General features: G+C 42.8%; 1 protein-coding gene across 2 annotated transcripts in view; it reads right to left on the bottom strand.

Annotated features, from left to right (window-relative positions):
• KHDRBS2 (KH RNA binding domain containing, signal transduction associated 2) overlaps positions 1-15,326 on the bottom strand; it is a 596,284-nt gene that overhangs the window by 285,013 nt on the left and 295,945 nt on the right. For both annotated transcript variants that reach the window (XM_074988883.1, XM_074988882.1), the window contains exon 4: positions 9,062-9,208. In XM_074988883.1, the coding sequence (XP_074844984.1) occupies positions 9,062-9,208 (147 nt within the window). The remainder of the gene's footprint in view (positions 1-9,061; positions 9,209-15,326) is intronic.

Genomic DNA, 15,326 nt, shown 5'->3' with positions numbered 1-15,326 from the left:
ATAGAAAGCTACTGTTGAGAAATGACTTGGCTCTCAAAGTCCATAATCACAGTGCTGGTCAAAAAGAGGCTCTCTGCATCCCAAGTCAAGAGAGCATTCTGAGACACAGATCTCCAAAACTAGACTGCTGGTACCAGAAGGAAAGAAAACACCAGCAAGTTCTGTTTCCAGCTTTCCCCAGACATTGGCCAGCTACTGAATCAACACACAATGGAGATTGGGTACTCAAGACTTGTCCCAGCCTTTTCAAGGCCCAGGCATTTCCCTAATGGAGAGTAACTGCTGAAAAGAGACAAACACATATGGGTGGATGGAAAGGACTTAAGAAAGTTTTTCATGGATTTTGTGTTCATAGGATGAGTCATTAATTTTCAAATCTCAAAAATCCCAAGGCAATTTTCATGCCATTAACTAATAAGATTGCACTATGCAAATTGACAACGGGTCCCACTTTACATTGCACCTTTCAGTGGGAAAGACCTCAATGTTTTACAGACAAATTCTCCAACCATATATAGCATTCATTTCATATGGTACAGGAATTAAGGCACCTCTTGCTTAAATTTAAACTATTAATTAGTAAAGCAAATTTAAACCTAACAGCCCTAACTCCAGCATCTATAGATAAAACAAAACAATTTTAAAGATTCAGAAAACAGGATTTCTGTACTAGCCACATCTATCACCTCCCAGCACTGTGCATTCATAGACAGGCTAACAGGGAACAATTACAATCTCCCAATTCTGAAGCAGCCCTACTTATTATTTAAGCAACTCTAGGGATGGAGTGGGACCTGTCCAGGTCCTATAATTCCCTCCCAGGTTTTCTCATAGGTAGCTGTGCAGTCTGGTCTGGAGCTGGCTTCTCCAGGGCAGGGGACATGATGGCAGCACCTGATTGGCTGGGGCCACAGCAGCAGCCAAGTCAGGGCAGAACTGGTATTCACAGGGCTGTGGCTGTGTGCACATCTGTCATCTCTGGGACCCGGTCCAGGTGTCCATAGGGATGGTTCCATACCCAGGATTCTGGCCAGGTCTGGAGCCAGCCTGAGCAGCAGGCACTCCTAAGTGGCCGTTCCACTGTCCACTCAGGAGGGACTGAGATCCAGGCAGGAGGTAAGAGGGCTCCAGGGTAGTAGGTGGTGGGTAGGGAGGCAAAAAAGGAACCAACAAGAGGGAGGGGCAGCAGACTGGGTTGCCCTCCCTTTGTCTGGAAAATGCTCTCATCCAGGACCAGTCAGGTCCCAATGGTGCAACATGTATATAATAGACTGTGCCATTAAAAAAAAAAAAAGCATTGATGTTCTAGTAGAAATAACTCCTCTGTGCTCAATAAACCATTCAGAAGAACTACAAAACATCCTGAACACAGTGGTGCTCACTGTAACTCACCCTTACCTTGGAAGGCCTTGCAGCATCTGGCTTTCCCTCTGCCCCCATCAGGATTCAGCAGCAGCTTCCTCAGCATGAGCTAGGAAAAGTGTCCAAATAAAAATGTAGAGCTGCTCCTGACCTCTTATAACCATCCAGTCTCCTCTGACCTCCTGATTATCCTCAACAGGTGACTTCAGACTCAGATCAGGTGATTTCGTTGCTAGGGGAACTCTCCCCTGATCAACCAACCCCCCTGGGCAGGGCCTAGCCTATGATTTAGTGCTGTTCCTTTTTAACGCAGAACATTTAAGTAAACAATAATTTATTGTTGGCTGTAGTTCAGACTCTGTCTCAAATGATATGATTCTAATATAAAGGTAAAAGGGCAGAACCCCATTAATAAATGGAGCTTGCAGCCTGACAGACATACAAAAAAAGCCCCTAACTTCATCCGATCTGTCACATTTCCATTATAACTATATCTTGTCATAATGTTTACATATCATAACATAATGTGACCTATTTCCCACCCCTAGTAATCACACAGAAGACTTGTGGAAGCAGACGGGAGCTCGGTGCATAAAGAGAGAACATGGTCCTGTGAGCTCAGCTGCAAAGTCAGACTTATCTGTTTTTTGAGGTTTGAAGAATGCCAGACAAGAACGCCCATATGAGGGTTTGCAGAGCTGTATGCTGGCCTCAGTTCATTTCAGAATGAACGTATGGTCCTTGAATCGGGTCCACAGTTTTATAGACCTGTCAATCAGTAAACTAGTGAAGGTTGCAGACCTTTATGGTATAACGATTCACTTAAAATTCTTATTGGACAGAGTCCCAAAACACCACCTGCAGCAGGACTGCTTGTTGGTTTCAAAAGTAACTAGCTTTTGTAATATCCAGTGCCAATACTCATTTTCTGACTTTAAGCGTGAAGCGAAATCTTAGCTAGTGAAAGTTTTCATACTATAATTAAACAAGATTTAAGATGAAAATAAAGTAACATAAAAGAAAGCACACAATTGTTTGTTAATTTTGAATCATGTAATAAATAGATAATTTTAATGCTCTATTATCCTTACATTCAAGCTGTATTATTTTGCTTTCTCTATTTTTGAACTGACATAAAAATGACATCTCATTAAAAGTTTATGATAAATTACCAAAACTTCTTTCCACATTAGTGATGCAAACAGTCAATCATTCTGAAGACAATACTCCTCTTAAATTTAATAAAATTAAAATAAAAATGCCAAAAGGAAGATGAAAGCTCATTTGTATTCTTTATCAGGTCACTGATTCAGTATAAATAAAATGGTAAGGTTCTTCTTTAAATCCTGTAATGGAATTCTAGCTATATGGTGCCACTATTAATTAGATTTTATAAACACGATATCATAAAACAAATTAAAGAGCTATAGTAAAGAGAGAACAAAGAAGAAATTATCGAGTGCAAGCTTTCTGAGCAGATAGGTCATAACTAACCAGTTAATAACTACATTGTTGGTTATTATAAATCCGAAATGAAGCAAAGAGCATAAAACTAATAACCAAGTGATAAAGTGTAGTTGTTACTTGTTGGTGTGATTATTGCTATTGTAAAACAAGTTATAAACCTTCTGACAAATCTGCTTATATCTCCTACAATAGAGCTTTTTAATAGTACTCAAAAAAGTACATCACACTCCTTTTCAATAACTAGTTGCAGCACACACTGTTAAGCTGTGTAGAATTTAAATATTTAAGACAGCGTTCCATCAAAGTTTTGTCTTCCCCTGATCCCACTATTCTACCTCTTTCTTTCCTGTCCTAGGACACGGATATTTTGCACGGAGAGAGAATAAAGGATGGGTGATTGAAATAGGCATGTAAATCATTACTACAAATTAAGATTATGATGAAGTGGTACATGTAAAAAAAAGAAGCTAAAGAAAGCTCTTGACAGTATAGTGTTGCAGAAGATTCTCTGCTGCCTTACTTGTATTGTTTCTATAAGAACCTTCACAGAGGTTCAAATTCCATCATCTGGAACTCTCTTGTCTGGCAACAGCCCCAGGGCAGCAGGACAATGAATGTTGCTGGACCAAAGAACAGTCACAGGGACCTCTGCTGGCGCCTCCACTGGTACCCAGCTGGGGTACAAAGCCTTGCTAGCAGACCTGCAGCTGCGGGGTCCCCTGCTGGATGGGGCAGGGGAGCCAGGCAGCTCTGTGTGGGAGCCCTGCAGGAGTGGGGGCTCACTCTCTAGACAGCCAGCCTGAACTTCTCTCATCCAACAAATCCTCTTGTCCTGGACCACTCAGATCTTGAGGGTGCTGAATGAGGGAGGTTAAACCTGTATTCAGTAAAAACAGGTGTTGCAGAATCTGATCCATCGTTCAGGAAGTATTTGTATTTTCCTTCCATTATACAGTAAAATATTTCCCTTCTGTATACAGTGAAAACCTTTCTGTTCGGCACTTCACCCATAAGCAAGCTCAGTAAACTGGTATTTCTCATCTTAAGAGAAAGTCCAATTTACAGTGTGGTTGGTGTGGGGCTGGAGCAGGGAAGGGACTGCAGGGCTTACTAGGGGAGGGAACTGGGGTTTTGGGAGGTTGGGGTAAGGGTTGGGGCATGGGAGGGACTCAGGGCACCAGATGGAGAGTACTCATCTCTGGCAGCCCCACAAGTGGCTCCCTGCCCCTCCTGTTGCTGGTAGAGGCATGGCCACTGGGTGGTTATGCACAGACTCTGCCTCCATCCCCTATCCCAAAGCCCTGGCTCCCTGGCTCCCATTGGTTGGGACCCACAGTCAATTAGAGCATGGGGGTAGGGGCAGCCCCTGCAGATGGAGGCAGTGTCTGTACTTGCAACAAAGCCAGCTGGCCACACCTCCATCAGGGGCTGCATGGCTGAGGAACTGCTTGTGGGACTGCTGGACATGAGCACCCCCACAACATGCACTCCAGCTGCTCGACGGACCCAAGCCCTCACACCCTGCTCTTAATTAATTGGCATTTTCATTTGTGACCCCCCCCCCCCCAACTCTGCCCTTCCTCCAGTATGCCAGATAAAAGGGATTTTCTTGTACTGTAATAAATGTCTCATCCTCCTCCCCACACTCCTTCATTATGTTGCACAACATTACGGTTGCAAAGTTGGTCACACAAATTAGGAATGCCAGAATTAAAGTTGCTTGTGCATTATGATACTGTTCCTAATTAAAAGATCACATGCTAGTTTTTCCACAGTACTTCTGCCTCACCAGCAAGGTCTCTACTATGATTTGTAGCTCAGGCTTGTCGTTCTGTGTTAATTTGATGTGATGTTAATTTGTTAATTTGGAGATCAAGGCTTGTATAATATTGTGGCCATGGAAGAGGCAGTAGCACCACCACTGCCACAATTTAGCCATGTCATGTACTTACTTATGGGGTTCAGACAGGTTTGGGCTCAGCACAGCTTAGCTATACAGTCACGGATCGTGCTAACTGCAGCAACGCTACTATTTATAGTCTCACTGACTGTCATGGAGCTAGCCCCAGCTTGTCTGACTCCAGCCTATGAGGCTTAGGGATCCACGCCCCCACCTGTCCCAGGGCAGATGCTGGGAAGGCGAGCCCTAAACCTCAGGGGCGAGATCCAGGAAAGCCAGGGGCTGGTCTATAGCAACCCTGCCTAACCGGTTTCAGAAGCTGGAAGGTTTGTAGTGCAAGAGGTCAGAGATTGTGAAACAAGAAAGGCCAGCCTCATGGGCAGGAGAGAACCATTTGAATGATGCCTCAGAACCTTGTTCTCAGAACTGGCTGGCCTGTTTTGGTAAAACGATGAATATAAATATACATATCCACAAAATCAGCCAGAGACAAAAATGCAAATGAAAAATTCAGATGATTATAGTTTCACTAACCTACAAGCAGGTGAAAACAGTCTAGTAACAATAAATTTCAAGCAAACTGAACAATAGGCAGCTCTATCAGTCCCACATGAATTATAAATTCTTCCAAACCAAGAGCTATTTTCATTATAAACATTCATTCTCTGAGATTTGCACATCTACATCATTTAGCAGCACATAAATTGTTATTCCAAGATACGCTGTCAAATTTTTGTTGTTTCATCGATTTGCCTTGCAGTTATTTATCATGATCAAATAGCCAAGGGGCAAATTGATTGGGACTACAGTAAAGACTAGAATTATCACACACAGATGCATGTGATATGTTGGGGAAAAATCAACATGGCTTTTTCAAAAGGAGACCATGGCTTACCAATGTATTAAAATTATTTAACAGTGTCAACAAGCATGTGGATAAGAGTTATCCAGCTGATACAGAGCTGAGAAAGACAAGGTCCTACACAAAAAGCCCTTAAACAAAATAAAAAATCGTGGGGTAAAAGGAAATGTCTTCTCATATGTCTTCTATATATTCCTGTCTTAGCTTTTAACTAGTTACTAAGTGTAGGAATAAATGTTCAGTTTTCAGAATGGAGAGGTTAGTAGCAGGGCTTCTCCCTCAATCTGTACCGGGCCCTGTGCTGTTCTACACATTCAGAAATAATCTGGAAATGAGGGCAAAGAATAAGGTGGTAAATTTTGCAGACGATACAAAGCTACTTAAGAAAATTAAAGCCAAAGCTGACTCAAGAGCTACAAAGGGATCTCACTAAATTGGACAGGGTGACCAGATGTCCCATTTAAAAAAAAAACAAAACAGTTCTGTATTTAAGCCACAACTTGCCAGGGGATGTTGTGAAGGCCAAAAGTACAAACGTGTTAAAAAATGCATTTATAGAGGGCAGCTCCATTAATTGCTATTAGTCAAGATGTTTTGGAACACTACTCCAAGCTTTGAGTCTCCGTTAACCACTCACTGCCAGATGATGGGAGTGGACAACAGGGGATGGTCACACAATGATGGTTTTGTTTCGTTCATTTCCTTGGAAGCAACTAGTGCTAGGCTCCATCAGAAGGCAGGATACAGGGCTATATGGACCAATGGTCTAACTTAGAATGCATGTCTGGCAAAATAGTTTGTGGGGCACTGACACTAGGGCATGGTCAGTGGGTGGAGCCTAACATGGCATCCACACACCAGCCCCAGCTGGTGGGAGCATGGGTCTTTGAATGCACGGAGATCAAGGTAACAGCCTTGCTTGTCTTTCCCTAAGGCACGGCCATACTTATATTCTTATTCTGTCCCCTTTGTTGCTTGTTGAATCTAGAAAACAAACATATGTCACTAAAATGTTTTAAATGCTCATGAATTTCTACTGGAGCAAGAGCATTTAACCAATTATTTGATTCCATCATTTATATTTCTACACTGGAAATGTAGTGGGATGAAAACTGACAACCATTTCAGGCATGGTGTATTTTGTTTTCACACTTAGCATGAAGCTTGATTATCTAAAGCAAAATAGCTCACAGGTTGCATGTAGCCATTTTCAATTTATGAATTAAAAACAAACAAACAAATACATACTCAGGCTGCATTTACATTAGCGAGTTCTTTTGAAAAACTTTTCAAAAGAAGCGGGGTCTTTCAAACAATCTCACAGAGTGCCTACACACAAAAAGCAGTCTTTTGAAATAAATTAAAAGAATGCAGTGCTCCTTTTGAAAGCACCATTCCACTCCTGTTTCAGGAAGAACACTTTCTTTCGAAAGAAAACTTGTACAGACACTCCTCAGGGCCCTTCTTTCAAAAGAGCAGTCTTCATGGCGCCTGATTTTTTGATCCCTGGTCCGTCCGTTCAAGAGAGCAGGGATTGTGTGGATGCTCTCCTTCGAAGAAGCAGATCACTCTTTTGATCTGCTTTTCTGTGTTTGGATGCACTCTTTAGTAAGTTCTTTTGGAAGAGACCTTCCAGAAGGGCTTCTTTAGAAAGAGGTCTGTAGTGTAGACATAGCTCAGTGTTTGTAAAACATAAGGCTTCAATACTGCGTTCAAAAAGAATACTTTAAAAACAAAAGTCTGTCATGCTGTGTCTACACGTGCCTCCTCCTTCTGAAGAGGGTGTGTTAATGAGACACTTCAGCAGATGCTAATGAGGTGTTCTCAGGAATATGCAGTGCCTCATTAGCATAATGGCGGCTGCATGTGATTAGAAAGTGCTGCTTTCAGAATGCCGCTGCCCTTATAGACAGGGGCCTTTCGAAAGGAGAAAGCCCCTTCTTCCTATTTGGTTTTAGGAAGAAGAGGCTTTTGAATTCAGGGGGTCCTTTCAAAAGGTCCCTGTCTACACAGGCGGTGTACATTCCAAAAGCAGCACTTTCAAATTGCACATGGCTGCCATTACACTAATGAGGAGCTGCATATTCATGTCAGCGCCTCATTAGCATCTTCCGAAGTGCCTCATTTAACATGCCCCCTCCTAAAGGAGGACACACATGTAGACACAGCTTGATTGATTAGCCCATGTTGTAATCATTTTTTTTACTTTGATTTGTATTACATCATCTTGAATATAGTAAATGCATTGATCCATTCTTGTTGCAACACAGACATTTTATGTAGTATACATTTTTATTGCTTTTTAGTTTATTGAAAAAGTTGAATCACCTCTTACTCTTTTACCATGTGTGCACAGCATTTGACGTTATCCATGTCCTCATCTTAGACTAGACAAAACCATTGCTTTCTTGGTGTGTAGTTCATGCCACAATACTGTTGCAAAATCATCATTAATGCAAATTGTGTATAAAGTAAAATCAAAATATAAATGGAAGTTTCAACTAGCTGAAGAAATTTACAAAGACTTAATAGGCAAAAAGGGGCATAAGTTTAGTTTAGATTTCATGGGGTTTGGGTTAGCTGAAGTAGTGCTGTATAATACAAATATGAACGAAACGTGAGTTTCCTCCATCCCTTATTTCTCCTACTTACACAGTATTCTGGAGTTTCAGGCTCCTGTGTCAGAAAGCACTCTAAACAAATATTGGAGTGCTTTCCTGAATAGTGATGGTTTCTTAAATTTGAGCCTGAGTCAGAATTAGTCTTCTGAATAGTGGTAATATTGGAATTGTTCAGAATTATTAACGTAAACTATGCTGAACAATGCTATTTTATCATAGAACCATAGAATACTAGGACTGGAAGGGACCTCGAGAGACCATCGAGTCCAGCCCCCTGCCCTCAGGGAAGGACCACATACTGTCTAAACCATCCCTGATAGACATCTATCTAACCTGTTCTTAAATATCTCCAGCGATGGAGATTCCACAACCTCCCTTGGCAATTTATTCCATTGTTTGACCACCCTGACAGTTAGGAACTTTTTCTTAACGTCCAACCTAAACCTCCCTTGCTGCAGTTTAAGTCCATTGCCTCTTGTTCTATCCTCAGGGCCAAAAAGAAGAAGTTTTCTCCCTCTTCCTTAGTGTTTTTAGTTCTGCATGTCAGTTTGGGTTCTTCTGCAGAAAGCTATTCATATAAAATGTAGCACATGCTAGCAATGCAAGTACAAATATACAGCACTCAAGGGTCTAAGAAGCTTATTTCTACACTGATGTCCGTGATCTATGACCATAAACAGCCCACATAGAAGACACTTAAGGAACATTTAATGGGTTGTTGGGCATCTCATAAGATGAATCTTCAGCAAATCAAATTGTTTCCTGAACTGGTAGAATTTTAAAGAATGAGTAAGTTCAGTGTAGCAGAATTAGGGACGATTAGAAGACAAAATGTTACAAGCCACTTACTGGAACAAGGAACTTTTTAATCTCTTCCAAGGCATGACTCATACGTGAATAAGCTTCCCCAGGTGGAGCAAACACTTCAATTAGAACATGAAGCTCGTCGCTCAAGTGTGCATATTTGGCTTCCCCACTTTTCCTTAGTTCTTCTTCCTGCGAAAGAGGTTATTTTTAGAAATAAGAATCTTCTCATTTTGCATTGATTTAGCACTTACAGCAAATGTGACAGAAGGGCATAATCGAAGCAGACTTTCAAACCCTTTGAGAAATACAAATCTGGTATGAGCCACTTGAAGTTTTAAAAATCACTTGAGTGTTTGAGTGATAAAACCAGCATAATTATCATCTCTAACAGATTGTAATCAGTACAGTGAAAAATGCTAAATACTCCGGAAATACAGAAATATCATTAACACTAATGCAGACGCTGCGTTAGGGAGACAGAAAAGCTGTGTGAACCTTCACTGTATAAAGGCTTTTCAGCCACACATACTTTAGCATGGCCCAAATTATTTTAAGATATGGAAATTTGAATAATTTACTGAGTTCTTATCAAAACAGTGCTATAGCTTTTGTGAAAATTGCATGCTGTTATTCTGGGGAAGGCTATTTCGGTTGTTAAGGCTGTAGATTTGAAGTGATGAAACCTGATTTTGTTCCTAGTTCTCCCATAGACATCCTGTGTATTAGTGGACAATTCACTTAACCTCTCTGTGCCTGATTTTTGGCATCTGTAATGTGAGGATTAAAAATATCTTTCTCACATTACAGCAAGGTTATAAGGTATAATTCAGTAGTGCTTATGAAGGGGTTTGAGGTCCTTACCTAGAAGTATAACATAAGAACAAATCATCACTAGAGTATACTACATAAATTAACTGAAATGATGCAAAATAATGTGAAATTTGTGGTGAGGTTACTACATATGACAATATAATAGATAATTGTCACTACTACACAAAATGCACTATAAACAAGCACTAAAACCAATCCCACTGAATTTATAATTGCCTAAGAAGTCCACAGTGAGAAAGTAATAATTCGGTTGCGAAAGCAGGAACTCGGAAGAAAGGAAATGAAGGGTTCAGAAGGAGAGCTCAAATTCTAAGTATATTTTTAGACAAAATCCTACCTACTTCTCTGCTAGATAAATATATCCAAATTTTACAGCTAAGGAAACAAATCACAAGATGGGGAACTTAAGCACCTTCCCCAAAGTCACATGTTAAGTAATGGTAGCAAATGGGCTAAGGAAAGTGCTTCACGTGATAAAAGATGTGAATAATGACCTGTATTTTTTTTAGAAATCACAATGAAAAACTTATTTCATGCTAATATAAACCATCGCTATGTACACACTTATTTTCTCTTTGAAGATTTAGCAAAGATGTTCAGGGTTGGTTCATGGTAATTAATATTAACTAAGGATCAGTTACTGGAGTGAGTTTGGTCAATAGCTGTTGAAGAAATAAAAACAATACCAAGTCAAGACATATATTACTTTCTTAGGCCACACCTCCCCAGCAAGCACATTCGAAAGTAACATTGAAAGAAGGCTGTCTTTCAAAACCCTACATGGAGCAGCTCCACACACACCGCAGTCTTTCAAAAGTAACTTTGAAAGATGGGGGCCGTTCCATCAATATCAGTCCTCTGTTCCCGAGGTGGGAGGAGTGCCCCTTTCTGAAAGACTCCTTGAAAGAGAGCAAGTGTAGACAATCTGTGGACAACTCTTTTGAAAGAGGGAGTCCTCCATGGCACCAATTAGCTTGCGGGTGGCAGCGCCACTCACGGCACAAGCAGAGCCGTGCCTGTGGCTCTAGCATCTGCCCATGTTTATAGATGCAGGTTCCCACAAACCCCCAGGCAAGAAGCTGAGAGTGTGCAGGCATAAGGGAGCCCATGCTGCTCTCCAGCATGCTGGGTCTGGTGGCACAGGGCAGCAGGTGGTTGCTCATACTGCACCTTGCCTCAGTGGCCACCCCTGCACAAACAGCTTCTGCTTAGCTTTCACTAAGTTGCACCAGGTGCAGCAGGCCCTGTCCACCACCAGGACACTGTAGAGGCCCACATCCAGTCTGATGAGGAGGCGTCTGAACTGCCTATTCAAGCAGCCGAATGCCTGCTCAACTGTATTGCAGGCCTGGTTGAGCCACTCGTTAAAACTGTCCTGGGTAGGCTGAGTGTGTCCTGTATACAGCCCCATGAGCCAGGCCTGCAGGGGTTAGGCCAGGTCCACCACAATGTAGGGTGGCATTGTGGTATCCCTGATGGGGAGCTCCTGCCAGGGGATAACGGTCCCCTCAGCCATCTGGTGGCCCAGCCGTGAGTTCCGCAGCACTCTGGCACCATGGACATGCCTGGACCAGCCCGCACAGATGTCCTGGAACTGTCCCTTTGTGTCCCTGTGTGCCTGCAGGACCATGGAGTGTCAGCCCTATCGGCTCATGCAGGCCCCACTGCTGTGCTCCAGGGCCCGGATGGCAAAGTGTGTACTGTCAAGCGCCCAGAAGCAATTCGAAAACCCCAACTCATTAAAGGCCCAGATAGCATTGTCCGGGTCTCCAATGCAGATCAGCTGCCAGCGGAGGATCTTATTGATGGCTCTGATGTCTTGTAGGGTGTTGGGGGTGAATGCACTCATGTGGGGTGGATAGCAGCAGGCCCACTTGTTCCCATCCCCCGGCTGTCACCCCCACAGGGCATGCTTCTCCGGGGCACTGTTCTGCTGCCCCCTTCATGCCTGCTCATCCCTGTCCCTACCACACTGTCCCTGCCCCCATCCCCAGTGGGGACAGCCCCCACCAGTTCCCAATGGTGCCCCATTCTGGGGAGCCCACCCCTGCCGCATGCGGTGGGGGTGTGACCTGGGCACGGCTCACTTTGTTCAGGACAGCCACAATGGTGGCCCTAAGCACCCCGAACTGGTGGCCACCATATCGGTGACTGTCCGGGATGGCCAGTTTCCAGAGAGTGATTGCCACCTTTTTCTGGAGCAGGACCTCTGCCTTCATGCAGGGGTCATGATGCTGGAGGGCAGCGGCAAGCCAGTGTCACAGCTCCAGGAATGTCACCTTGGTCATCCTGAAGTTCTGTAGCCGCTGGTCATTGCTCCAGTCCTCCAGCACCAGCCAGTTCCATCAGTTGCTGCTTGTGGGGAATCCTCACAAGCGGCGGATGACCTTGGGGACCGGGTGGGGGTGTCACACCCTCAGGAGGGCCACCTGGAGCCATTGGAGAACTGCAGCCAGCACTGCAGCCAGTGTGCTGGCAACAGCCTCTTTTTTTTCTTGGGGGGGAGCTGATTGGGGTCCATGGGAGCCCAGGTGCTTCCTCTGCTCACTCTCTGTCTGCCTGCCTGGGAACAGATAGCTGGCTCTCAGCATGGGCAGCCTAAGGCTCTGGGGAGCGGGGAGGGAGCCTTTAAAGGGGTAGCTGGTGGCAGCCCCAGAAGGACTTCGCTGCCATGTGACCCTGCCCGCGGCATTTCCTCACCCTGGGACACGTGGACACTCTCTTTCAAAAGTGAGGGGGGGCCTTGCGAAGTGACGGGTTGTACTTTTACTCCCTGTTTGCCTGTGTGGATGCTCATCCTCAAAAGGCTCTTTCGACACAGTTTTGAAATCTGTCCTTTTGACAGGGTGTTGTAGCGTACATGCAGCCATGCTGATAATTTGGTAGGTGAAAACTATATGGTATGTTTGAATTTTTAAGGTTAGCCTCTTCTTTACTTGCATATTCTTAAAAGAGAATGAAGACTTACAGAAAGATATGTGTGAAGCCATTACATGATAGAAATTCTCTTACAGTTGATCACAATTTTAGTGTCTATGAGATTACAACTTTACTACGGCGATACCATGAAAAAGTATTCTGTCAATGGGAGTTTATGAGACAGTCTCTTATGAAATGTCACAATGACTGTTGGTCACTGAAATAATAACATATAAAGAATTTCAGCAGAGTTAGATTTTTGCTATAACAAAAACACTATGAACCCTTGCAATAGCTGTTGCAAATATCAGTCCTAGTTCTCTGATTCACAACAAAATAAAGAGAGATAAAAATGAAGTTCTTAGACTTTTTCAGGGAAAGTTACCAACACTCGAGCATTTCATGACTGAACTGGATTGTTTTCTAATGAAGAAAAGGGAAAGTAATATACCTAGATCATGGTGTTTATGGTGACATTGCACCAAAACCAAAATGGACTCATATATTAATGAAGTAAACACTTTCATATCCAGTAGTCTTTCATCCAGAAGCCTCAAATAAGCAGCATTTTAACCACACATAATAATGTTTAGTTATGTTTCTGTAAGTGCAGTTTAGTGAAAGTAAATACAAATAAATACAGCAAATACAGTATGGCATTATGTATATGGCATTCCTGTCACAAGAGAAGAATTCAAATGAGGGAACCCAACATAGCAAATGAAGCGGTGATTTACAAATCTTGTGCTTCATTTGAATAATTTCACACAATCGCATAGCAGGGAGACATTTTCGTCAAAAAAAATCCAGCTGTGTAGACAGGTTTCTGTCAGTGAAAGTCCCCTTCTTTGATGAAAAACTTATCTCTGAAAAAAAAAAAAAAGAGGTAATTGTTCTGTCGAAGAAGGGTTTTTTGCCAATAGAACCCTGTCTCCAAGGCTGGGTTTTTCACCAAAATCTCTCCCAACAACGCAATTGTGTGAGAGTGTGCAAATGAAGGTCAGGATTTGTAAATAAGCACTTCATTTGTAATGTCAGGTTCCCTCATTTGAATTCCTCTCTTGAGAGAGGAATGCTGCATAGACATAGCCTATATGTTTACAGCGTACAATACTACTGTTGTTGGTAAATAAAGTACTCTTCATATAATTTTATTTGTTTCTTAATATCTAATCTTGTTTTTCTTTAGCATTATGCAGTGCTACGTATACCTCTCTGTTATCCAGAATATTTGAATATCTGACAACCTCCCAATCCCAGGGCTGTCAGATATGACAAAGTTTACTGCAATGTGATTTACTGCTGCAAACCTGGCTCAGCAAGTTTGGCATGTGTTGTAGCATGAGGACATTATTTCATCTTTAGTGTATATTGGAGGAAAAAATATTTAAGCTTATTTGAACTCTTCATTTCAGGCACCCTCCCATAAATTCAGAACGCACTGCCAGGATGAAAGCCACCTTCCGGCAATAGCCTTTTCTCAATAGTGAATTCTGAAGAACAGCAGAGGGAGGACTGCCCTGTACCTCTCTTCCAGTGGTGCTACCATCAGCATGTCTTGCAGGGGCATGCAGGCCACTTTCCAGGGGTGGGAAAGAGGGAAAGTGGCAGAATTTTCAAATGGACATACAATTCGACACAAGGGCGGGGTGGCAGAAGGTTTTATTTCTTTGACCAGAGAAGCAGAAATAAAAAGAGAAGTCATACAGCTCAAGAAAAAAAAATACATGGCAGATCAGGAAATCATAACTTCTGTGAGCACCAACACAAACACTTTCCATAATATGATGAATAAGATTACGCAATGCAGGGTTTAGTATATCCATATGTATAGCCATATAAGAGGGATGCAAGAGATGCCAAGAACAGCGCATAGCAAAGCCCAGCGGGGCAGAGGACATTGAACAGTTTTTGCTAGGTCTTCCTAATTGTGTGTGAACTTACAGATCTTGAATGTATACTTAGCTTCAACATGTATTTAAATTGGATCACACTGAATAATTTTGCATCATTAATTGCATGTTTTGATTGCAGGTATTCTCCTTGCCCCTGGTTACATTAGTACATGGGTGTCTTGTTTGACTCTCCACTTTCACAGTCTCTGCTTTTCTGAATCTCCTCAAGAGGTATTGCAAAGAGTCCACTAGAGACATACTTGGTAGATCACACTGATGGCCCAGGGACTATGAACTGGGCAAAATATTTCCTGACACTCTGTAAACTTCATCAAGTCCTATGCTGAGATAGTGACTGCCATAAGCCTCACAGAATATAACAATGGCATCATTACTTCAAATGTATTCTATGAAGCACTTACAAGCTCCGCATGCTATTTTGGCAAAGTTTCTGAGGTGTCAGATAGGGAATCATAGAATTGGAGAGGACCTCAAGAGGTCACCAAGTCCAGTCCCCTGCTCTCAAAGCAGGACAAAGCACCACCTAGAAACTCCCTGACAGCAGGAATGAGGCTGGGTGGGGGCATGCCCCCAACACTGTGGGTGGGAGAGGCAAGGGGATGGCCAGTAGCTGGAATAGTGGGGGGAGGGAAGCTGCCACC

This window comes from Carettochelys insculpta, chromosome 3, assembly GCF_033958435.1.
Source record: "Carettochelys insculpta isolate YL-2023 chromosome 3, ASM3395843v1, whole genome shotgun sequence".
Taxonomy (NCBI): Eukaryota; Metazoa; Chordata; order Testudines; family Carettochelyidae; genus Carettochelys; species Carettochelys insculpta.
This window is presented reverse-complemented; position numbering and strand designations above follow the sequence as displayed.